General features: G+C 41.0%; 1 protein-coding gene across 5 annotated transcripts in view; it reads right to left on the bottom strand.

Annotated features, from left to right (window-relative positions):
• The window catches only part of LOC132975454 (ankyrin-3-like), a 130,444-nt gene that overhangs the window by 60,470 nt on the left and 42,872 nt on the right, over nt 1-27,102 (bottom strand). For 2 of the 5 annotated variants that reach the window (XM_061039997.1, XM_061039996.1), the window contains exons 2-4: nt 3,707-3,808; nt 3,396-3,494; nt 1,140-1,238 (exon numbers count right to left, since the gene is read on the bottom strand). In XM_061039997.1, the coding sequence (XP_060895980.1) occupies nt 1,140-1,238; nt 3,396-3,494; nt 3,707-3,808 (300 nt within the window). Of the gene's footprint in view, nt 1-1,139; nt 1,239-3,395; nt 3,495-3,706; nt 3,809-10,374; nt 10,857-11,057; nt 11,170-27,102 lie in introns of those variants that run through there. The other 3 variants (XM_061039998.1, XM_061039999.1, XM_061040000.1) reach the window with 3 other exon arrangements.

The raw sequence follows: 27,102 nt of genomic DNA, 5'->3' as shown, positions 1-27,102 counted from the left end.
ACATACATTCATACATCAACCTGTGAAACAGGCTAAGACTTAGCTTTGCTACAATGCTGAAAAAGTAGTTTTATTTTGTCCAGGATTTTTATTTTTAAGACTGATTCTAGGAGTTTTTTTTCAACATGGTGTCTGTGCCTCAGTGGTAAAGTGGGTCATCTCTCAATCAAAATATTAGCAATTTCAATCCCCTACTCCTGCAGCCTACATGTCAAAGTGCCCTTGGGCAAGACAATGAACACTAAGTTCACTGAACACTGACGCAGTACCTAAAAAAAAAAAGTCTGTGTCTGGGCGGTCTTAAAATTGTTGACCTTAAACTGTTGACTGTCAAAAATTTGACTGAATTTTATTTATGATAAATTTCTATTCACTTAAAACAAAAGAAACTTTCCAGTTCGAATTTATTGTACCTGTAACAAGTTGTTTTGTCAATACAGTATCTCCTTTTCATCCTTGGCTGAACTGTAATGTGAACCAAAGGAAGGATTGAGGTTCTTCACTCTCTTTCAGAGTTTAGGATTTTGATTTCTAGCCACTTTGTTTCCAGTCTTTTAATCAATCTATATTGTCTATGTAATTGATTATGAGTGTTTGTTGTTTGTTTGTGTGTGTTCTTGTTTTATAGTGATTGTAATCTCGCAGCACTAGAAATGAGGGAAACCTTCATGCCTTTTGGAGAATAAATAAAGGTTTGAAATGAAATGAAATAATAGACAAAACTGAGTGGTAGATACACAGACACAAACATCTCACTGAGAAATCTCTAAGAGTTATCTGTTGCTGTTACATAAAATACTTGCTGTTTCGGGGGTTTGTAAAGAACAAAAGGAAAGACCAGTGCTTGAAATCTTTCCTGTCACCTTGATCTGAGAGCGCTCAACGTAAAATGCAAAGACAGCAGCTTCCCTGAGAGGCAGAGGCCTAGTTGGCACGAAACCAGAGTGTGTCAATGAGGATCATTCCTCTGAGAGATTCCCTCAATGTGATACAGTAGCATTCAAACTGTTGGGTGCATCACAGCAGTCATTAAAGTTATACTAAAAATCTTAAATTAACTGTATATCACGAGGACCACGTGGTCACTTTGACATTCATTGCGTGTATGCGTGTGTCTGCACATGTGTAGTAAATCCCACCTGAGATTGTGCGTTGACATTGGCTCCATTAGTGACCAGCTCTTTGACGACTTCCGTTTGGCCGGCCAGAGAGGCTATGTGCAGAGCAGTGTTTCCTTTCTGGATTACGTGAAACAAGCAGAGGAATGCGCGTTAAGCTCTGCTCCACCTGTCCCACTGTATCATTGTGTGTGTTAGTGTCCTGTACGTATCCATGTCAGTATCACTGTGCTAAAGTGTAACCCCTCACGCCAAACCACACTTCTGGCGTTCCTGTTCTGGCATGCCCCCTGCCTGCTCTGCCAACAATGTGTCACTTCCGATAGCCCACGTCGCTCACATAAACGAGTCCCCGCTGAGCCTCAGCTGTAAATAAAACTACAGGAGGCTTTTTATGAACCTGTGCAGGTCGTTGTGCAGTCAGAGCTGACCCCCAGCCTTTCTGCTGGCCGCATGATACTGGGCTCGGATATTCACAAGAAGGGTCGTGAAACAAGTACTGATCATCTGTCACGTACTGTAAACTGGAGCTGGAATATCAGATAGGCATTCTTACTGAGGCACAGGGCAGATTCATGAAGCAGCGAAGGACTGTTTGCTAAATAAAGAAAATAGTTTGTTCGCTTTAGTGGCACTTTGCGAACTACAGTGAGAATTAAACTATCAGTTTAAAATGTTAACTATAAATTGAAGCTGTTTTAATCTGTGTTACGTTTTATCTCACTGATTTTGCTCTACCAAAGACCTTTTTCAAAGATTATGGCCTTCTGTATGGACACAATTAATGTCATGGGAATTGTAATTCTCATAGTAACTCTGCTGTAAGTCATTTTCTCAAGAACATTAAACCTAACTTGTTCTTTGTTGAGAGTGGCATTCAGCCCACTCAATGTATTTAAGAAGTGACGACACTAATAGACAGCCAGACTACCTTTTTATTGATTTGCAATCATTCAGTCATAACATTATTTTTTTTCTGCCATGGTTTTGTTCACAGCAAAAAAAAAAAACAATAACATTAGCCAAGTACCTCTACATGACTTTTCTGGAAACGATTCAGTTCAGATGCAGGTGTGCTATGCTAGTAGTAGCTAATATAGCCTTGGGCTGCTTGTCTCTAACATAGATCAGGGGGGAGTTACAGAAGTGTAGTAAACTCCTCTTTGTTTTTTTTAGCTCCACAGATTTTGGAACTTGAAGTTTTTAGCCCCAACCAATGCTTCCTAAAGTGACTTCACCCAAACCAACAATGGCCACACCCCTGTGCCCTTGCACAAGGTACCAAACCCTGAACTAAAGATTTGCACTGAACTTAATTCAGATAGCAATTACCTCCCCAAAAATGACATGTAGAATTTAAGACAAAATCAAAAACATGTGAACGGAAAAACTTTCTCTGAAAGGTAAATGGACTCCTCTCTGACACGTTCCACATTGTAAGCTGCAAAAGTGTTTCTAGAGGCTAATGAACCGAGGAAAAGGCCTGTTGTTTAATTCTTCCACATCAAGCTACAACAAACTTAACTGGAGCTATTAAAACACCCCAAAAGCCTCAATTTAAACACTCTGTGACTGCAGTTAGTTATCCTCGATAGCAATGGCTTCCTGATTATCTTCATCAGCTGCATAAAATAGAAATTTACAGACATCGGGGTGCAGGCAGTGGATTCCCAAGTTCTCAAACTAATCCCCAAACATCCTCGGGGTCACAAAAGAGAGACGCTTTAATTGGGGAGATTTACTCCTTGATGTTGAATATTTCATCGTGCCCTGTGTTTACGTCTGCACTAGGCTTGTGGCCTGTGGCAGAGAGGCTGAACCACACGTTAAATAGGAGTGAAAAAACCTTCTGGGATCAAATTTGAATAATTTTTTCAATGGCTCTCCTTTCAACTTTTAGCATTAGAGTAAAGATGCTTAAAAATAAAAAAAACCCCACAAGATTAAGTACAACACTACTACTGTTTCTGATTTAGCCTACCTTTTCCCTTCTTACAAATACTTCCAACAAAAACTCTTGACTGAAGTTACTCTAAACCTCTCTTGCTGTACTCTGACATACATTTGTTTTTCTTGCTTCCTCTCTCTTTTTCCAGCAGCAATCCCCATGGCTATCATTAAATATTGATCCATTAACAAGCCCCAACAAAGGCTGCACACTTACAGCAGTCACACTGTAGCTGCATGCTGTTTAATCCTGCAGCACAGCCATGTTTTTGTACTGGATCCAAATACAGTCCAACTGAGCCATGATAGGTGACGGGGGGCGGGTCTTACCTTAGTGGCTGCATCCACAGCGGCTTCGAGCTTCAGCAGCTCAGCAACAACCTCTACATGCCCCTCCTTGGAGGCTAGATGGAGAGCGTTTAGACCATTCTGAGGAGCAAACACATTTAGTGGAATATGTGTAACTCATGCCCTAGGTGAGTTAATGTTTTATTCTGGGTAAATGGTGATGGTGGGGACCCTGCTTGTTACAGCGGGCAGGTGTAAGTGTGAAGAAACAAATAATCCATTGTTCTTCTCAAAGGAGCAAAAACACTCACAGGTACATTTTGGTTTCTCGCCAAGAGTGTCAGAAAACTTACCTGATTGCAAATGTTGATCTCAACCCCAGACTTGAGGTAGTCGAGGACCTTTTCAAGGTTTCCTGCCCGGGCAGCTCGCAGGTAACTTGCATTACTGTCAGACTGGGGAGGAGGAATGAGAGAAAGAGAGGCAGAAAATAAAGAGAGAGAAGAAAAAGAGAGGAGTGAGTATGGCATTTCAGACTATGGCAACATGCTGATCGTGAATAAACTATCAGCCTTCTATTTTCAGGTGCACAGCATGAGCTGAAATGTTACTGTACCAGGTAGAACTCTGTCATAGTTCCTCAGAAATCCTCAAACATCTTAACAGGGGGAAAAACAAAGTCAACATCCGCACATGCAGCAGATCCATCGTCCTTTTACAAGCCATACAAAGTCCACTGAACGCTAAACATCTCCAAAAGTGAATCCATGAGAAAGCTAACAGCGGCACAGTGTTTCATCCCAACAATTCACGTCATTCCCCGTCATCCATCATATCCCAGGGGACCACTACTCCAGCTTTACATCCAAACGTCCCTGATTTCCAGAATGTAGGAAGTTCAGTGACCGGGTGGTCCTTCAAATCGCCTCAGAGACCTCCTCTCCTGCACAAACATCTCCTCTGAATACAACAGTGTAGTCGCTGTGCTACGAGGAGCAGAGCATTATCTATTCTGCTCAGCTGTCCTTTACATCACTACAGAAATAGAGCTTTGCACACCAAAAATAAAATGATGAGGCAAGCATGTTTTTGCCCCTTTAATAAATGCAGTGTGTATGTACGTGCATGCTTGTGTGTGAGAGAGGAGGAGAAAGGGACGGGGGAGGTGGGGGAGGGGGGGGGGGTGCATCAGCTGAAGGATGAGACAAAGAAAAAGAGTCGGAGAGAATAAGAGAGGGCGGTTGTGATTCTTCGATATGCTCATGTAAGCTCCTTGGACATTTGGTTTGACACAAAATGACACAAAGCAAACTCTGCACATTTTGTTTTTGCTTCTTCGCGGCAGCTTTCCGAAGAGCATTTTGTAAAATCAGCACTGGAGCAGCTGAGAGCGGGAAGCTGTGATACTCCGCTTCCTAATAGCGGCTCAAAAACTAAATTCCCTTGAATTATCAAAAGCCCAGACCTGCTATTTTTAGCCCCGTGGCCAGAGACACTTAGGATAAACTCAGTAGGGCAAAACGGGTACGAGCACTTATCCAACATTGTCCTCTCTACCTCCCCCTCGCCGCGTTTTTTCCAAAAATAACTCTGACGAACATGGAGGCATCTGACCCAAAGCCAAAATGTGAGACAAGCAGATTCAAATCTTGTTTTTGTGATAAACTGTGCGGGGAAAATATTTGTGCCTGTGTGTGCTCAAAGAGGTTGTTTAGTCAAACAAAGTAATGGCAGATTAAGCTGTGTTAGCTGGAAACCAAGTCATTTCCTGAACACAAGAGACCATTAAGCTGCAGATCACATCTCTGCATCCAATCAGCCCACATCTAGAGAAAATCTTCTCCCTTATTCCCCACAGAGAGCAGTGTGACAGCATTGAACCGCTAATGATATTTCTGTTCTTGTGGCCTTGAGAAAAATTCATGATACAAGAGAGTGTGTCACTGGCACAGAGCCCGAACCTGCACGAAAATAAGCGATGGGTCAAGAACAATAACAAGTAATATAACAGCCACTACCTTTGAAAGGTGCATACTGAGCAGTGTTAAAAGTTTTAAAGAGGCATTACAAATGTTTGAGATAATGTTTTAAGAATGAGGCTGTTGGAAGCAATCAGCTGAGAGTAGCAGCTGCCAAAGAATCGACTGCTGCACTGACTGTCGCACACAGACTGAGAAAAACCCAGAAACACCTGCAGCCAAACTGTAAACTATTTGTAGATAGATTATGATGGAATCTAGGTGAACAATCTAAGCGCTAACAATTGCTTGTCTGATTGTGTTTATATGAGTTTGGTAATTAATGGAGTCTACTTGTGTACCAGAATGTGTTTTGATCCTGTTATTCTTGATAATACCCAGAATAAAATCCGAACATACACAGCAATAAACAGAAAACTAACAAGAATTGATTTTAAAAAGTTGCAATAGGGACGAGTGGTTAGAGCGCTCCCCATGTACAGAGGCTCTAGTCCTCGTAGCGGGCAGCCCCGGTTCAAATCCGACCTGTGGCTCCTTTTCCACATGTCATTCCCAGCTCGCTCTCTCTCTCTCTCTCTCTCTCTCCCTGATTTCTAACTCTATCTATCTTTCTACCCTATCTCTACAATTAAAGGCATAAAAAGCCCAAAAATAAATCTTTTAAAAAAAGTTGCAATAAAAAAAAAAAACAAAGTCAGAACATTTGTTTCCATGACAATGCAAATATTACACATAAATATATTCATGATCTGAATCTGATTTCAATGATATAACATTACACATTATTACCACTATAAGACTGGGCTCTCCTGTACTCTTCCTCATTTGCCTCATTGATGTTCTTCTTCATCTCCTCATGGCGGTGTTTACTAAGTACTGCTTCACTTTCTTTTTTTACTGTCTTGACAGAATAAAGACGTAATCAAACACGTCCTACCATATCTTTGTTATAGCACACCTCACTGCATTTGAATTTTAAGACTTGCTTGAACTTTTCTGTTATTTTTAATTTTTTTTTAAAATGTTTATCAACCTTTCTTCTGTTTCATTTCTTAGTGAATTCTCTGGTATAACTTTCAACATGAACTTAATATTGTGCTCAGAACATCACCATCCAGCCTCGCATCTCCATCTATTATTCAAGTCAAAGTTCTCCCACATAATAAAATATCTATGCGGCATGTGTTTGCAAGTCTGCATGCTGGTACACATCAGAACAGTTGTCCAGTGTCTTACATAACCGACATGTGTCCTTTTTGTGTGCCAAGCTGTGTACAGCATGACTGAGTGACCCATGACTGTCAGAGCTTTGTTGTCACCAAATGTTTGACCGCTCTAAAACCTCTGACATGGAAGTACACGGATCACAGGCAACTAAGATGCAAACAACTCAGCGATTTACACCATCGAATATTATCTTAGTAAGTAGATATGTCATACTGTAGTCATAGACTTAAACAATGGTACATTAACATACTTCCTTTGCTCTTACATTTAACATGTTTCTTTAAAGTTACCATCTTTAAATATCTTCTAGCGCTCCTTCATCCCGAGCTTAAGTGCCAACAGATTAAGTAGTCTTCTTCCATAAGTCACTCTTCATCACTCCCGCTGGTTTATCCCTTAATGCCATGTGACCAACATGTCCGAGCCTCCATCCACATCATCTACGTCCAGCACGAGGGATCTTCAAGTCTTTGTGAATGAAGCATTTACACGGGACGGGGCGAGAGATTAGTAAGAGAAATATCATTAAGCCTCAGCAGATCAGAGGTTCAAAGAAAATGGGGCCATTAAAGACTAGGTTAAGCCTGAAGGAAAGCATTAATCTAATGTTGGATTGGAGGGAGAGGATGAGAGGGAGAAAGGGAAGGGAAAGGGAAGTCTGACACATGAGTGAAAACCAGAAAAGCTCAGAATTATATCACTCCCAATTACAGAGTCGAAAATGCAGCTAATTTCCGGGTAAGTTGCTGTAAAGACCACAATTAACCATCCGAGCTCTAATTAAAAACGCCCTCTGGTCACTGACTTGGTGTCTGCACATGCTGTAGAAAAGAGAAATACTACATGAAAGTGAAGCCTCAGTACTGCTAATAGGTTATCACACCTCCACTTCTTATTAAGAGACTTTTAAAGGCATACTTTTGAAGAGGACCAACCTATTTAAGCTTAAAGCTAAAAACCTATCTCAGCTGGATCGATATTTTTGAAGTGACATTGTCTTCAAAAGTACAAGACTTCCCCTAGAATTTGACCTTAACGCTGTAGGCAGATTTCCCACTCTTTTGTAAACAGCTGATGAATAAGTGCGGTATAGCTGATTACTGTATATGATTTAGCAATTGTAAAATGTAAAATTCCCATTGAAAGACCTTTTCCCCCCAAAAATGTCTATTTTTTTACATTGAAAGAATGAAGAATGAAGTTTTTCAGAATACAAAGTGTTTATAATGAAAACGCATACTCAAGAAAGACACTTGCATAAACAATTGAGGAATCCCTATCCCTTTTCTAAAAAAGGCTAGGACAAAGGAAATGAAGAAGTGACATAGAAAACCTTAGATAAATTGCAAACTGAGATCAAATTATTCCTCAAAGACTTCCAACTTACAAAAAAGAATAGCTCATTAATTTGCCTTCACCTCTTTGAATTTTAATTGGCACTTTCAGAACAAAGCTGTAGTTTGTTGTCCAATGGTTCAGCTATTGTTTAATAGCCCTCAAGAATGAATTGATGAAAAAATATTTTGATTCATTTTATATTTATGACAAAATAAATATGGCACTTAGAAGTATAAAGTACTGAAATGGTAGACAGTATCTCGTGAAAAACACTGAGCAGACAGGTTTTGGGGTGCCTCACATCGCCTTTATTCTATGAATGAAGACTCATGATGTTTAGAGCTGCACAGCGTTTGTTTTCATTTGTGCTGATTCTGTACTTGGCACTTTTTCTCTTATGACATCAGTGCAATGGATTGAGGATATTTAGATGTATAAAGACTGATAACACCAAGCTGCCGGACTGCAATGATGTCAGTTTGGCACTGTGCACTGAGAATGCCACAAAACAAAAACCCGACATCCATGTCTGAAAATGCATTTACAAATGTCTGCACACATTTACACGCTGGCTAATTCAATTATATGTAGGCTGCAACATAATACACAAACACAGACACACATGTTGAGGTGACTTGTGTTAGATCTGGGGGTAACTGAGTGAGCTTATAAGAGTAGAGCCAGACCGTATTGTTTCACTTTATCCCCTTCTCTCCTGACAGCACAAAACACACAGCGATCCACAGCCCGACCAGCACAAAGACAGGGACATCCAACAGCAGACCACAACACCCAGTGGTGCCAAACAGCCTCACACCACCAACCACAACATCCATTTCTCTTGTCTAGAAAGTGTAAAACGTCCCCAAATCCCCTGCCTGCTAAGTCCTCCAAAGTACTGATTTCTATCTTCTTCTTAAAGCTCAATTTAAAAGAGAATAGATAAATGTATGCCCCCACTTCACTGTCACGTGCTTCTGCTAGAAAATCATTATTAAGGCTTTAAGAGGTATGGATGCAAAGCATGTTATTGGCAGCACAATGAATGTCAATCTATAACAGGAGTTTTTGCATCGAGGAGCCTCATCAGACATGTTCTATGTACAGCTAATCTGCATCGGCTTTGTATATCTCGTGACTGTAATTATTGAATGCTGGTATCTAAATTTCAACATTCCTTTAAAAAAAAAAAAAAAAACCTTTCAATTGAATTAATGTTGCAGACAGAAAGCACCACACATTTCAGGAGTTGCAAACAAGAGACATGTGATTCAATGCATCATGTCTCCTTATAGCCACTTAGAGAAATGATTGTGAGAGGCAGCAAGATTCTTTGAACAAATGAATGAATGAGCATGTCAGTCAATCACTCCCTGGATCAATAAAGTGTTTCAAGTCTGTATAGATCACAACAATTAAACGTTTGTCGCTTCATTTTCTATGAAATAAATTATTCCAGAGAACAGGGGGCAGTAGATACGAGCCATAAACACACCTTTCCGTGCCAACTAGAGAGTGTACAGAAAGCTTCTTCAAAGAAACCCAGGACTGAACAAGAAAAGATGAAGCTCGGAGAGTGAATCCAAAAAGTAAAGTTGCAAGAAGGACAAATAACCGATGAGCACAATCTCAAAAGTCAGTACAGTTGAGCTGAAAGTTATCCATCATTAGCTTTAAGAAGACTGTGTGAGTGAATTATTTTAACCACTAATAACTAGCCCGGCATACCACACCATATGCTTACCTGTTATCTCTCAATCAACACAATATCATAATTGATGTGATTGTAAAGTAGAGTGTAATCATGGAGGTTGATCTATTTGTTTTAGAAATATTTCAACACTGAAATGTAGAATATTTTTTTATTTAAAAAGAACCTTTTTGTAATTTCTGTGTATTTGTTGTCTTGTTGAGAGTTGCATGAGAGGACTGTAAGAAGTCTCAAAATAAAAAGCTAGGCCCAGGAGATGGTTAGGTCAGCTAAGCATAAAAACATGAAAGAGAAGGAAAACGCTAACCTGCCTCTGTCAAAAAACAACAGAACGAAGGAACTTGTAACACTTGATCTTGAGTTTCTGACAATGCCAAAAGAAATGCCTTACTATTCTTTTTAAAGGGAAAAAACATCCAGTTGGTTAATAATTCAAACATAACTCTACAGGCAATATTAACACGCATGTCCACTGGCAAGACACCAAACTCCCTGATGTGTTGCTTAAAAATCTCCTGCATATTATTACCCTGCAGACATACACTTTGCATGTGATTGCAATAGATCCTAGTTCCATGTTTCACACACACCCAAACTCACCCATGCAGTCATAATTAACGAAACAGGACTGGTTCTTTGTAGTGGTTAGATCAACCTCTGAGACAGTCAGTGACATAAGGTACATCATTTTTCTAAACTAATACACAATCACAACAAAAATCTAAGTTTCCAGAATGAAACAAATCAAAATATCAGCACTACTCACTTGTGATAGAAAGACAGCACCTTCTTCCACAGCCATGTTCACTTTCTTTTCCTCTGACTTTCCCTCCTCTGTGAGTAGGAGAGTGAAACCTGAGCTCTGAGTGGCCAGCAAGCCAAGCAGCCAAACAGCCAACAAGTCATCTATTCAATCAGTCAGTCAGTCAGTCAGTCAGTCAGTCAGTTAGCGCTGTCCTTATCTTAACCTCGAGGGTATGCATCCCATACAGAAGAAAGGGCAAGGTGCTATCAGCTCAGGTTAACAGAGCAAAAAGAAAAATCACAGCACACCAATGAATCCTAGAATTGGCGGTAGCTGATACAACAGTGCCTTCCTCTGTCTGCACATCAGATGGAAGGATGGGGGAAAGAAAAGAGGTGAGTTCAGGTGGGAGACGACAACGGCTGGTGGAAAAAGGAAAAAGAGGAAGGAGAGGGCTCTATCTAAGAAGTCTCCAGTGGTGGGTAAACAAAGCCCAGAGCATCTCGATTTCTTTCACGCTGCCGGAAGGACACACACGTCAAATCCCCTCCGCTGCCACTCACCCTCCCTGTCCCCTCTCTATCTCTGTCTCCCTCTTTTTTTTTTCTAAACGTGTCAACAAGAGTAAATCCCTGCTGCCTCGCAGAAAGCTGGCCCCTGCCCCAGAAAGCACCTTACGGACAGGGAGGAGGGTACTGACTTACCATAATAGCTGAGGCTTCTCCCTCCCTCTCTGCATCCTTCTTTTTCTTCCTCACCTTCATTTCCTCGTAGGAGGTGGGTGGGAGGGGTGGGGGTTGACAGTGTGATCTTGATATCCAAGGTTAGGGGACACAGGGGCGACTGAAAATAGCAGCTGAAACAAATACTTTGGCTAAAATGACACGACTGGGATATGTCACCCCCCACCCTTGCTCCTCTCTTGTTATCCCACCCACTCTCCCTCCCACTCATTCTCTCTGGTTCACTCTCCCTGCCTCCCTCAGTCTCTGCCAGCACGCTGCTCTTTATTGTCATCCTGCTTATCAGCTTTTTCCACTAACAAAGACGTGAGTGTGAGTGTGAGTGTGTGTGCATGTGAGTCTGTGTTTGTTTGTCGGAAAAAAAATGTCCAGGCTTGGCTTCGCAATACCTGGTAGAAGAAATCAAACCGTCATTAAAGCATGGACGGAAGCAGAAGCGACTCTATGAGTTTCTACATTTGTAGGCGGGGATTAAAAGACAACAACAATACCAGCCGCTATTTGGGGCGAGTGGAAAAAAGAGGGGCACCCCAACATAAACGGGGGCACTTAAACAGAGGATTAGGGGGCTTTCACTTTGGTATTAGGGACACCCTCTGTCCTCCCACCTCTCACACCCTAGCAGACACGCCCCCCCCCCCACCGCAGTCGGCTAAGTGGGAGGTGGGAATGAGCAGCTCGCCCCCGTTCGTTTCTTCTACAAATCCTGCTCACAGTTGAGCCCCAGCACAGGAAGAGAGCAGCTAAGTTTGCTTACTTCTCTCCTGGAGATTGAACAAAAAAAAAAAAACCTGGATCTGATCGTTATCTGTGTGAGCAGAGGGGAAAACACATCTGAGGTGAAGCGTAACATCCAGCATAACTACCGTGTCCATGTTATAGGTATGATGTTGTGTTATTACACATGTGGGTGGTAATGGATCAGATTATCTTATCATTAAAGACCACCTACACTTGCATAAACCTTTTTTTTTCATGGCAGGGGGAAGCACAACCTTTTTCCATAATAGATACATGCGAAACCATATGGAGTGTTGATGTTAAACCAGTGCCCACCCTGGGGACCCGAACACCTCACCCCACCCCCCAAAACAGGTCACAATGTGGTCATGAGATAATTAATTGTAGAATAACGAATTAAAAAGACATACTGCTACACAAAGATCTGTCTTTTCAGGCTGATTCAGATTGGGCCACCATAGTGGATAGGACAGTGAATAAGGTAGGAAACTGGGAAGAGAGAGACGGTGATGACATGCAGCAAAGTGCAGGGGGCCGCCTGCTTTAAGAGCTCTAACCTCTGTACACCCCCAATCATTTTTTTTTTTCACAACCATGATGGCTGCTGATGAGAAACTTCTCAAACAAAATGGACAGCAGTGCATATTATGTGCAAATGGTAAGTGATGGACACCATTCTGTACCATACAAAACAAGCTCCACCTAGCAGCCTATCACTAAGTCACATAAGCTTTGGAAGGAACCAGGTTAGCTGTTTTGGCTTGTTTCAAGTTGTCATGCCAAGAAAGGTTAACTGACTTTATATCTTGGTGTTTACCATATAGAAGTACAATCGCTTTCACAACCTTTCAACCAAAATCTTTAGGCAACAAAAAACGGTTATCACTTTTTTTTTATTGGAGACTATAATACTGCATGTTGTTCTGTGACTGGAAGCAAACTTGTTCTCTCATTTGAAAATTGGACTGATGAAAATGCCCCCTCCAAAAACCAACCCATCCACCTTTAATGCTGGGCAGAATTGTTCAATAAACGCATCATTTCTCTGAATAATCAGTCGGTGTGAGAGCTACTTTCAACAGATGTGTTCACAAATCTTGTTTTGATAAGCAACCAGCCGATGGAAAACACCTGGGATGTGGTCACCCTTTCCTTCCGCCTGCTGTATGTTGATAATGAATGAAAACAAAGTAGAACACACTCATAGTCGTATTTTTGTGGGAAATATTGCTGTTTATTCAGGGCTGCCTATAAAATCAGTCAGATGCACACCCTCACACAGACGGAACAAACGGTCACATGCAGCCATTCATGCCTCAGCCGCTGCCTTACATTCTGTCACTGTTCCAGAGGAATGGCACCAAAGCATTGTGGGTATTTTCTAGTGCTATCAACTTTCAGATCAGAGATAAAGAGAGCGAGAGGGCGAGTGTCCGAGAAACTGAACAGGAGAGAGAGAGAGCGAGCGAGAGAGAGAGAGAGAGAGCGCGACAGCGGTGGGAGCTGACAGAGTGACAGATGCTCTGTACCAGAAGAGACCAGCTGATCATGTGATTGGTGGATCAGAAGCCCCTCCATGCTAACGCTGCAGTGAACAACACGCCTTGGAAACAGCAAGGTTACCATGGCTACAAGGGAAGGTTACAACAGAAGAGGATGGAAGTCAAGCCTACTTATAGAAAATGATCTCTTTTGACACAGTTGTGCTCATACACTTGTGCGTGAGCTCAAACACACACACACATACTGTATGCACACACGCGCACTTAAACAAAGTCACACATGCAAATCATTGCAGACATTCGTGTGTTCTGCCTCAAAATAATGTAACAAACAGCTCTAAAATAAATTGACATAACTGTGAAGAAGGAGTACGAGATATTGACTGTAATCCTAAATCCTAGGAGACATTTTAGAAAAAAAATGTAACATGACAATGATGACGAAAATTAGAATTGTTCATTTTTTGTTCTATAGAGCTAGAAAAGCCCCCCACCCCCGACAATTCATTTACTGTAATATTGCGGTATTAGATAACCTTCAAGAGTCATCTCAATTTTAAACTAATTAAACATCATATTTACTCTTGTGTGTTACAATAATAATTCATTTTTCAGCCACCACGAGCTCAGTGCTGACTCATATAACATATTTAACCATATAGGGTAACAAATAAAAAACACTGAAAATATTTTCTTTAATCTCGAAGTGCCGTCTTGTGACATCCAACCCTAACAGAAAAAGTGTTTTTATATTAAAAAAGGAATACAAATGGCTCTTGGCTCATCTATTTGTCTCCCTTCAGGCTCTCCTCTCCTGGATTCATAAACATACACCAGCTCAGCCTCCACAGAGGAGCCGTGAAATATCACACGAGCCTCCATTTCTGTGGAGTATCCTCAATGAACACACGATACAGCAGACGGATATTTATTGCTCCTGCCGCAAGGAGCACGCTCAAGGGCACAGCTCCCCTCTGTCACCTGGGACATGAAACCACTGGGGGAGGGAGGAGGAGAGGAAGTGAGGGAGGGATGGAGGGAGGGAGCTGAGAAAGCAGGGAAGAGAGGAGGAGGGGAAAGAGGGAAGGGAAAAAGGAAGATAGGTGAACCCCTGAGCAAGGGCAGCAGTTGCATTGGCAAATCTCAGAAATCATCACTGACCACAACTGCCTAGTTTGACTAAACTAAATGTGTAACAGATTTATAATGACCCTGAATTGTAGACATATTAAAGTATGTGCTGAATAATCCCATTTTATAAGACATAAGGATGAATTGCAGCCTTATTAGCATATGTAGTCCCCAGTTCTACAACTGCTGCACGCATGGAGTCTCCTGTCCCTGCACTGTCTAGGTCCAGGGACAGTAATGCTGACATTGACATGGGGAGAACCTGAATGTCGCATTGGATTTCATCCAACTGACTCGTCAGCTGTACAGGTGAAACCCACACAGAAGTGCTCCATGCTGGATCGATAGCTGTCCTGCCAAGAAGTCACCCATAAGACTAGCTCCAGAAGACGATACATGGAAATACACTCGGAGGGTGGGGGGAGGGTGAACAGGGAAAAGAAAGATGCAGGGGGTGACATTTAAGAATGAATGTAAAGTCCTTACATCTGTGCAGGTACAATTCTATGTTTTGGGATACATGGTTGGCACGAGTGATACAGGTTATGAATAATCTATACAGAGTTTGCTTAGTTATGCCATTTGAGGACAATAAAGACAACCTTACTGATAGAGTTAAGGCTGAGGATTGGTCTTATGACTGTAAAGGGAAGAGGAAACAAAGAAAAAGGTACAGCTGTGTATGTAACCAAAATGAATGATGGATGTCTTAGAGACATAAGAGAGTGGAGGCAGAAAAACAGAGAAGGACAAACAGAATGTTGACCTAGGGATGGCCTGAGTGAGAAAACAGAAGGACAGGGTTCAGGGCCAAACTGTGACAAGAGACCAAAAGAAAACTAAACAACATACCAGAGTTAAGTCAAATCTGGCACAAAATCACAGACATCAAACTCCTCCTCTGCTTCCTCCTCCTCCTCCTCTTTCCCTCGTGTAGCCTAGTTTTGACCCGCAGCAGTCCTTGTTCAACAGTCAAACACTGGACTCTGGTGGACAGTCTCCCACATGACAACTGTATTAAACATTAGGGAGGTCTGTGACCTCAATCATTGAATGAACTGCAACAGGATATGTAGTACAATTAACTTGATTATTTGCCTGATATGAAAATATTAAAGTTGAGTTGAGTGTAGATCTTTTGTTATTCCCTTTGTTTTCTGGGCTTTTCCCTCCAATACTTAAAAAAAATCTGAAATCAGTGTCCGATTTACACCAGCCCTCTTTTTGTCTCCACCACCCTCTGAGGTCAATTTCTAAATCTTCAGCTGCTTAATGCTCAACTACTATGACATGCGAGAAAGGAGCCACAGGCTGGACTTGAACCTGGGTCGCCCGCTTCAAGGTCTTTTGCCTTCTTACAGAGGCGTGACCTAACCGCTAGGCCATCTGTGCCCCATCAACCAGTCTTTTAAAGCTGCATTGGTGATGTTTTTACTAAATGGCAAACTTTTTGGGGTTTTCCATAAGGAGAAAAAAGTCTGCTATTGCCATAACAATGAGCTATAAGATTTTAAAATAAAGTCCAGTACAGCTGAGGGGAACTGCAATCTCTGTGTTGAACGCTCTGTGGGTTAATCACTATATTCAACCTCTTTCACATTAAAAATGCAAACCTTTATTATAACACAACTTGTAGTGAAAGCTGTTTTATGAAATAACTGAAACAGTGAAATCAGAACATGGCACAAATCTAGAGTTATACTTTGTTTTATCAAACAGAGCACCACATTCAATCAGTAATCCACAGTTCTTATTTCTGACAAGAACAAAATCTTAAAACACCTTTAGTGACAAAAAGGCAGTCCTCCACAGAGAGAGACATTTTCTCATGAGTGACTTCCCACTCTATGTGCTGAATTAATGGGACATCAAAATGCAAATGACTAACCAGTAGATGGATTGAAATGACTATTTCCAATAATAAGAGTCAATCTTGTGTGAACAGCAGGTAGCAAAAGTGAGCTGTGGGAGCTAGAAATGACATGAGTTAGACTGTAAGTGTTTGTGTGGTTGCATAGAGACGAGAAGAGGGTATGTGTGACACATGCATGTATGAATTCTTAAAGAGTATGGGGGGAAAATGAAGCATGAAATCAGACCATGAAAGGAGGAAGGAGAATAAGTAGGACATATGAAATCAAACAAGAAGACGAAGTAGTGTGAGCAGAGTCTGTGTTATACACGCACACACATGGATTAATGCTGTAAAGATATAACAGCCTAATGTACTTACAGAGACACACACACCTTTTACACACAGAGATAAATGCACGGGGAAGCAAAAGAAACCTTTGGGATTTTCTTTTCCTTCTATTTCTTTCGGGTGTCATAAACTTGAACACCTGTCCTGTGCTGATATGACATGATTTATACAATCGTAAAATCGACTGTTTCATCGCTGACTTTTCAAGTAAAAGGCGACGCCGAAAAAAAGCGGGGATGTTAGATCTGATGCTGATCCAGAGAAGGCAGAGGAACAAAGAAAACCAGCAGAAAGAACTCTGTTTCCTCTGCAAGCTCTCTCTAAGTCTCGACTGTTCTTGTATTGCAGTTGACAAGAAAAATTGCTCTTTTAAGTATCTTTCAAAACAGTCACAAAGGTGCATGATTAAACCACTTCATCAACTGTAGACATCCATTACTGATGATCATCACTCTGTTCCTCCTCTCCATTTCTTCAAATTAATCTCTGGAAGAATACAAGCATTGTGGATGGAGGGAAAGAAAGCTTTGAGAATCTCCTTTCCTTTCCATCCTGCTTTTCACATATCTTCTTCTATCATTTTTCCCGGTCTCCTCTCTTTCCTTTCCATCTTCTATCTACACTTCTCTTCTAGGTCAGTTTGACTCACATCTCCTTGCCTTTGTCTTTCCCCCACACGGACGTCATCACTCAATATTTCTAAACTACGCGTATTCTACTAAACCCACATTGTGTGACTGCATGTATTATGAACCGTGAACTACATCATAATTGAAGCTTATTTCAACCTTCTATCTGTTTTAATGGCTAACCATCACAGCTGGGCTACAGTAGAAGTGACTGTGATATGGAAAAAGGGATAAAGTCTAAAGGGTTGTCTCTATGGCACCTCAGTTCAAAAGGGAATAATCAAATTGAAGGGGATGTGACATTTAGAGGTGAACATTGTGTGTAGGTCATCAGCTGTGAAATAATTGTATTGATACTAATACTATACTAATACTTTGGACAATGATACGATGAATACAGGCATCACAAAGTCTGTCTGATGGGGCCTGTATTTGAGCTGAGCCTAAAATGGTAAATCCATTTCAGTTACATTTATATCAACTAAAACACCTCCCTCCGGGGTTTATTTGCTTACAGACGTTAAAATAAAATAAAATACATTTCTCCTGTTATTAAGAAACATATGCATACATGTTGGTCCGTGTCTTAAAGAATATGGATCCATGTTTCCACTTTGTTTTAAAGATTTAGAATCATTGATGAACTAATAAATATCCATCGATCCATATCACTAACTCATTTTAACTCTACTTTTTATTTCCCAGTCTGAAGGAAACTTCAGACAATAACTTTCTAGAGAACATTTAACCTCAAAATCTGTTTCTCATGTGTCTAAAGTTCAGGTTGTCTTCTAGAACTGGAGGCAGCGAGGCTAACAGACATCATATAGGCTAAGTGAGTACTTAAAGATGTATTCGAGTCTGCATGTGTATGCAGGTATCTGCCATAGATACTCTGAACTGTATACAGTATGTGAATATTTGCAGCTGTGTACAGTATCAATGTGTGTGTGTGTGTGTGTGTGGGTTTGTGTGTGAGCTGGTGATAATCATCTGCCTGCTGGGACCCCAGCAGACAGAGAGTCTCTCCTCCACTCTTTATGAGAAGTAGAAAGCAAAGACTAAAAGCTTCCTGTCCACATTATCGCTTCTCACAAAACCACTACAGCAGGAAAATACAGTTATCCTAATGCTCTCACATCCAGAAAAACACCTGCTGTACCTGGGGAGCTACTATGCGTTCATATTGAAAGACTTGAAAAACTACAACTATGCGGTGTCGTTGGCATTCAACTTCTTAAGTCTCTCAAACTACAGAAATTGACATGGGGTGACATGTTTACTGACAATCAGTCAAACAAAATGCTAAATTTAGAGGAGAGTTTGATGCGTGTCGAACTTGCAAATCGTGCCTGTAAGTTAAGAGAACCAGACAAAGCTGTTGCAGAGATTCCCCTTGATGAATTATCAAACTCTTCCAGTATGAAAGCTGGCATATAAACAAACGCCTCTCTGCTGTAATCTCCCAGCTGAAGATTCCGCACAGCAAAGAGCCAAATAACAAAAAACAGGCCTTCATTGTCAAATAAAGTCTGTCACTAAAACCAAACTAAATCTGTTGTAAATGTCATTTCTGTAGCTCCCACTATAACAATTTGATAGCTCATAAAGCTATCTATAAAACAGACAGAGGACTGTTTTTTTAGCGTTTAGGAAGGGCTGAATGAAGTGCAGAGTGCTCTAAGTGTTTTCGCCTGATCTTTGGCAGGCAGAGAGCACCAGACGAGAGCAGCGCATGAGCCATCTGTCCCCCCTGAACCCCCCTCGTTCTCCACACACATCACACCCTCACTCATGAAGGCAGACAGAAACGTGCATGAAGGACGTAAACTATATTTACCCCCTGGTTTAGGTGCATTCAAAGAAGGAAAACGATGTAAAGCTTTGTGAGGAAATTTGACAACGAAAGGGTGTTTAAACCCGATGTTCAACATGCTCTCCAGTCAAACTGATGATCTTCCATTTATATGTTTGAGACTGGTGTACCCTCCTCCACAAATTCACAAAACAGCCTACTATACTATAGTAATGGTCTTTGAGATGCTGGCGATTCTGCTTGGCAAACAGAAGGCTATTAAATGCTGGAACGACCAGCTGCCCCCCAGGCTACACAAAGTAATAGGCTGTTGAACGGGGAGGCCCAAATCCATAATAGAAGCAGCAGCTCCCCCTCAAACGTAGCAACAAGACAGGCAATGTGAGTGTTGGGAGTAAAGAAATTCACCTTTGTATTGTTCCTAAGGAATGGTCACTATATCCCTAAAGACAACAGCTACAACAGGATTCCCTAAAATGCCATTGAAATACAATTAATAATTTAAAGTATGAAAAACGTATCCAGTATTATTAAATTAGGCGCTGGAAAAAAAAGCAAGACGTTAATTTATCAGGCTCCTTATTGCAATAACGATGCCATGGTCAGACTACAACATCAATACCTGGGGTCACGGGAGTTTAAGGGGTCAAACGGGTCATGCATGGCCTAAAGAAGGCTTTCAATACTGTTAAAAGGACGGAGCAGAGGAATGGCCATTCAATCTGTCTGCATGAAGCAGCTTATTTAGATTAATAATACCAGCAGATGTCAGTGCAACAGGCCCAGGCTTTACGTATGAGGCAGAGTTGCCTTTCCATCATGTGACTTTCTGTGAGAAAAAAACAATTAAAAAATGCTTCTTTGTTGTTTTTCTCTTTCTATTGCAGGCTATGCTTATAAGCTTACAAGTCTCTTTACCAAGTGAGCTTTGTTTATCACAGGACATGGGACACTGAAATCGATAGAGGGAGGGGTACAAGATGATCCAGAATGTCTCTCCCCCTTCTTTTCTCTCTGGAATAATTTCAGTTGGCTGTTTCCTTTTCCAGGGCCACAATGGATTATGAATGTGATCCACTGGTATGCCCTATTAAAGTGACAGTAACATCACTTTGCACAGCTGGTTCAGATATTTTGCAAGACAGCTTGAGCATCGTGCAAGTCAACATTTGGTGGAACTTACACTGCACAGATACGTAGGTGTAAACACAGCAGTTTATTTGGAGGATGCAAGCTGTCAAACTGAACTGGCTGAGTATGCAGCTGACGGCAAGTGGGACTGTTTCAAAGTGCATGCTTTCAACTGGTTATAACTGAGCCTGATGCTATACTGATAACAACACTTTGTGCAAATATGTTTTAAGTGGCAGCATTACCTTCTTTTTATCATCTTAACTTTATTGTCCACAAGGGGACAATTCTTTTGAAGCCAGGTAAAACCAATAGAATTGACAAAGGAGACACAGACTCAGATGCAAAAAAAAAAACAATCTTGAATACAAGATTACAGCAAGTGGCAACAGGAGGTGGAGATGAATTCAAACCATAATTAAAACGATCATCAATTAAAGCAAATAAAGTGTAAAGGAAAATGTTTAATCTACTGGGTTAATTAAAAACTGTTAGGGAAAAACCTCAAAAAGAGATGTTTATGCTAACTATTATGATGCATGTCTGCAAAAAAGTCAGATCAAATGTTAGATGAAGAGCTTCCATGCAATATGGGTGAATTATACCAAGCTTACAAATCTAATCAAGCAGCAAAATATGTATGAAAAAGAGAAATTGTCCAACTATTCAAGCTTGAACATGTGCCTTACTACTGACTTTCATTACACTTAAATGGGTTTAAATACCCCTCCTTCCAGTTTCTGCCATCAGACAGACGCTACAAAGTCCCTCTGGCCCGGAGAAACACCAACATAAAATCCTCCATTCCCTCTGCAATAACCACCCTGAACAAAATTAAATAGACACTTTTTTTTTATCAGCTGTTGTTTTTAACAGTTCCCTTTTAATGTCTGTACATTCGTTTTTTTTGTGTTTTTAATGTAAGCTGTGTTTATTGTTTGAGTCTGTCAAAAGAAAATGCAGTCACTGTTGGGACAGACGATAACGTTGATCTATCCATCTATAGTACGTCAGAATGTGATTTAAATGAAAACATGGTGGGAGCATGGGATAACAGCTCAGCTAGCTCAGTCTAAAGAAAACAAAACCAGCACCTCAATCAATCACTTACTGGCAAATCATAGAACTTAATTTCTTTGATCAAATGAAGATAAAAACATACAAACTAAATGGGGTAGTTTTACTGAGGGGTTTGTTCCTGAGTATTTCTTATTATTATTATTTTAGGATTATTTTTGAAGGCTTTTTATTGTGTTTCTGTAGAAGACAGTGGATAGAGTAAGAAAGTGGGATGTGAGAGAGGAGAATGACATGCAGCAATGACATAAGCGCGCAGTACAACCGCTAGGCTATCTGGCACCCTGTCCCAGACTATTTTTTGGCAACAGAAAGACTATTCCTTTAATGCCTCATGTTCACAGTGAGTCAAACATCTGGGTGAGAACTTGATGATTTACTGTGGTTTGCAGTTCACTGTGTAACTGTCACAGTAGTTTAAGGCAACAACCAGTAAATGTCTGCTGGCAGTTTGGACTCAGCCTGTTGTCCTGCACGGCAGACAGTTTTTATTTTTTTATTTTTTTTATTTTATCGTGGGTGGCAGCACTTTTATACTTTAGACCAGCATTACTCCTGTAGCACTCAAATCTGTGACAGACATCCTCAGGAGCAGACCCCCTCCTCCTTCTGTTTGAGGGTGTGTGGGCTGACCCCCTCTGACCCCCCACTGTGTCCATCCATCCATCAAACACAGCCAGAGCTAACTGCTTACCAAGGCTGCAGACACATGCTCTCACACGCAGCAAGACAAAATACACGTTCACATACAGTAAGCGGTCTTAAACACACATTTTGTGCACAAAGCAGCCAGGGTGTACACACACCTCCACACAGTCATTTTGCCTGCCATGGTACTAGATGCTCCAGCAGGTAGCTTCAAGGTCGCAGCTGAGCAGAGAGACTAATGACCTATAATAAGACCCAACCTTGACTGATGGGTACAGTCAGTTAGCTTGGCTATAGCAGCCAACAGAGCAGCACACACCCTCTCTCTATCTCCATCTCACACATGCACACACACAGTGAATGCTCTGCTTTACAGCTCAGCAGCGTTGTTCTGCTCTCTCCTCTGAGGTGGACTCTGACCTGCTGTACTTAATTTTACCTCCTCTAGTCCAGGAGTCTTGTCTCATCTCTCCTTGCATTGGGGTTTTTTGATTATTTTCAGTTTAAATCTGAGTTACTGGAACGATGTCAGTAGGTGACATAATTGGGACATACGAAATACTGGTAATTTGAGCATGAATGGCTTTTCCCTCACTGCAGAAAAGACAGACTTACTTGAGTTGTATTGAAAGAGAGATCTTGATGCTCTGACGTGTCAACAACAACTCAAACGGTCAAATCACATCTGTATAGTCTCTGCCCCCACACTCAGCTCACCTTGAAGGGCTTCCTCTGTGTAACATTAACATGTGTGCCATCTAAACATACATATAAAAAAGACTTATTGCAGTCATGGTAATTGGACTTTGGACAGGGTTAGGCTTTTTACACTGCATGTCACATTCACACCACATTCACACAATGATGGCAGATGCTGCTTCTTAAAGTGCCCCACTGCCCAATAACACGATACCATTTAGAAACATTCACATGCCACCGACTTAGCAGCAAGAGTAATGTGCGTTTCAGTGTCTTGCCAAAAGACCCTTGAACATGTGGCTGCAGGAGCTGGGGATCCGACCCCAACCATCCAGTTGAGAGAGTACCGACTCGACCTTTGAGTCAGAGCTGCCAATGACTTACAAAAATGAATGCATTACACTTTAAACAACTCTACTTCATCAAAGAAATACAGTCACTCTGAGGGTTAAGACTTAAAGTCATGGTGACCTCTGAGAGGAACAAGCACAGCTTTTTGTTGTTGTCAACGCTGTCATTTCTGCTTAGTTCCAACACATTTTCTAATTGGTCATTTCAGCAACTTGTATGTGTGTGTGAGTGTTTGTCCATCATTTTGCCTAACGGCTGGTTTGGCCATTTGTCTGTCAGGATGGAAGGTCCTAGAAAAGTTTAAAGTGCAGATGGCTGACACACAGCTGACAGAATACCAGTCAGCAACACACACACACACACACACACACACACACACACACACACACACACACACAGACAGCAACCTAGTCAGCAGCAACACTAACAACAACCTGACTCATGTTGCTGCGTCTTGGTGCATCACATCAAGCCTTCATGCTGAGAGATGGCAAAGTGTGACAGACAGAACTCCATACAGACTGAAATGAAGATGTTTTATCCTTTTTACTACTGCAGGATAACAGTGCAGCACCAATAATCAATTAATCTGTACACAGAAAGTGAAAACGCATAGGGTGATACCTCAGTTTTACCAAACTACATGAACATAGGCAAATAAAGGATAAGACCAACCATTTAAAGAAAAAATCAATTCAAGTTTTCAATCATTTAAAAAAAACAAAAAAAAAAAACACTTGCTGGCTCCAGCTTGTTAAATTAAATAAGAATCATTATTTGATTAATTGATAATGAAATAGCAGAGGCAGCACTAGATGCACTACTGAGACACAGTCAGGGTACCTTCAGGTACTGAATATATGATTCAATGTGTGACAGCTACTTCACTGTGTAGAACTCAAAAAGACCAACAGGCCAACATAATAAACCATAACCATTTGTTATTTCTGACCAGGGTATTATGGTGAGTATTGATATCAATACAGCAACCAGCCCGAAACCCAAAGCTGGGACATTTAAAAGACATATTTAAATCAAGAGAAAAGCAGCACACCATCATGTTTAAGAAGCTGGGCTGAGCAAATGCACTTCTTCTTAACAAACCTCTTAAATGACTGAAGTATTTCATCATCGTATGAGATACATTTTCAGCCACAGGACTGGTCAAAACGTCTTGTGACACTACCAGCTGCAATACAATACTAATGGTGATTAATAGCAAGCAGGGACCAACAAAATTGGGTATGAAGAAAAAACTTTAAGACACAAAAAGGGCATTATATACTGTCTCCTAGCTCAGTCTCTGTTCTTCTTAAACATGAGTGTTGTAGTTATAGGTGTTGTTACTCACACCCCTCAAGGAAACGACTGGGTGGGATCATGCTACTATAGATTTATGGTGAAACACAGATGAGACAGATCACAGACAGAAGATGGAGAGCCTCTCCGTTGAGCGGTTCATAAACCAACAACAACAAAGGAAACCAAAAATATCCAGCATGAGATTGTCAACATGGCGATACACATCATCGAGGGAGTTGGCTGGAAGTTGCTGTAGGGCTGTTCTATTTTCAACATGATGGGTGTTTGTATAAGTAGCTGCTACCAAACAGTTAGAGGAATGACTGCTAGAAGAAGAAGAAAGATGATTTTCAAGATCAAATTTAAGCCCTATGTTCATCAATAATCACTCCCAAAGGAAATAAGATACATGGATGTGACTCAGTCTGGGAGAGCAGGATCATGTATTGGGAAATGACCATATAATGGGAAAGCTGATGTCGCCAAGATTAACTCTCACTCTCATGATCAACACATTAAAAGTCATATCCTTGCTATATGTTTAATTTTAGCAGCACAAGTAGGTAACTGATCCAGAAACCTGAAATAAAAGACAGACTTGACATTCTCAAATGGATTTCTTTCCTAACCGATACGCCTGTAGAAACGTTCTTTGGGAATAGATCAATCTTTTTTAAGTTTATAAAAATATTGATATTCTTTGATGATTATTTTCATCACAGACGAATAAGATAATGAGCAAATGTGCATTATTAAATCTTTTTTATTAACTTAAAACTTACTAACACAATGACTAGATGTCAGACTAGGCAATCACAGAGCCATACATTTGTGCAGTGACTTGACCAACAGCCTAATAGTATGATGATTAGTCTGGTACCAGACTAATCATCATGACCGATGTAATGACGCTGGAAGCAAGAGGGGCTGGGTTAGACATTTCCTCTCTCTCTTAGTTCCATCTTGTAGCATCAACTTATTGTTTATAACGTGTGGTCTGACCTTGGCACTACTCTAATTTATGTTTTCAATCATGTCCAACATGTTTACAATCATCTTCAGCAAACTCTAAGGATCGGAGTTCTTGCCTCTCTTGCAGAGTTTAGGAATTTGATTTCTAGCCACTTTGTTTTAACGGCATTGGAAATGAGGGAAACCTCAGTGTCCTTTCGAGAATAAATAAAGCTTTGAATTTAATTTAATTGAGTGTCTTTTAGTGTCACTCTTCAAGTTTACTCTTTTCCTCCCCTCTTAATCTCTCCTCTCCTCCTGTGTTTTTGCCCTTGCTGTACAGTATAAATGATGTGTTTTCAGCAGGAGCTGTTGGCTCAGAGGGCACCTGGAGCCAAAGCAGAGCATCAATCCTGAATACCTGTTCTGCCCTGGAGGGAAAAACTCATATCACAACCTGTACAGACATTTCCCCCTCACAGCATCAGTTCTTCACTGTACTAAAATTCTATTCAAGCCAGGATACAAAATAACTCTCGACTCAAAAAGCCTTTAGAAACAGGGATCTGTGAACCTACTTTAAATTCAGTACTAAACACACCAGAAAACTAACCCCACAAAGATCAAAATAAGCCAAGAATACTGTATGATAGTTCTTGGAGACCCAAAGCAGTCCATCTCATGTTGGGGGGAGAAAACATGTAGACAAGGTTAAAATCATCACTGTTGCCAGTAGGGATTGTCCTAGCTGACTAATTTCCAATCGGCTAAAAGGAAATTGAAACTCTGCATAACCCGCTAGTGTTAGATAAAGATGAGAAATAACTCAGATTATTCAAATTGTCAGCAGGTAAACATTGTAACTTGGTCAAGTGTGGCTAACATTATCAGCGCTAGCATCGCCAGTCTTCGGTCATCCCTGAAGGTTAACATCCAAATGCCTTAGCTGATTGTGATTATGCTCCAGTCGATATGCACGTTAAACCTTACCAGCATACAGTTCAAAGAACTTTATCTCCATTTTCTTCGTAAGAAAACTGCCAAAACCTCCTGTGAGATGCTATCTGTTCACTGTGCTGGTTTACATTCTTGTAGAGCAGGGAGAGCAGGTCCATTAACCAGAGCTAAAGCCAGTCTATAGCTACACCCCCGGCTAGTGTCTGCATTTGTTGCAGTTCAAGCATAACATTTGACCGGCATTGAAGACCAAATTATTAATAGTTTGTTTATCCGACTGGTAACTCTGAGGCCAACTAGCGAGGCTGTTGACGTTTAACCGTTTAGTCAACAAAACGAGCACATCCCTAGTTCCCAGCTTCCTCCTTAAATTTCCGTCTGTGGTTCTGTCCAAGTCCCGCAGGATTCTTCTCTGGCGCAATTTTATGCTTTTTTTCTTTCAACAAGGACACTGTTCATAGTGATGATAAACACAAGTTTATCCTACAATCTGCAGTGTGTGTTAACTGATAACTCAGTCCAAACATGTTTGGTGACGCTGCTTGTGAACAATTCAGTTTCAAACACTAAGAAGACATGATGCTTTGCTTTTTTATCTGGCTGTCCACACAAATTGTTCTTAAGAACACAAGAAACAAAGACTAGTCTGTGTGTGCTTTCCAACTGTCTAAAGGTCTTTCCCCACTGATCCGACTCCCAACAAACTGAGTAAAAGAATACCAAACCCACCTTCGAGCTACAATCAACCTTTCCCGATGCATCAGCAGGCATTCTACTGGAGTTCTGCGCGAGCCTGCCTTGAAAGATGCACACAACCAGCCAACAGATGACAAAAGCGATCATTTCACTTCTTGTTTTACCTCTTACC

This window comes from Labrus mixtus, chromosome 6 (assembly GCF_963584025.1).
Source record: "Labrus mixtus chromosome 6, fLabMix1.1, whole genome shotgun sequence".
In the NCBI taxonomy this organism is placed as follows: domain Eukaryota; kingdom Metazoa; phylum Chordata; class Actinopteri; order Labriformes; family Labridae; genus Labrus; species Labrus mixtus.
This window is presented reverse-complemented; position numbering and strand designations above follow the sequence as displayed.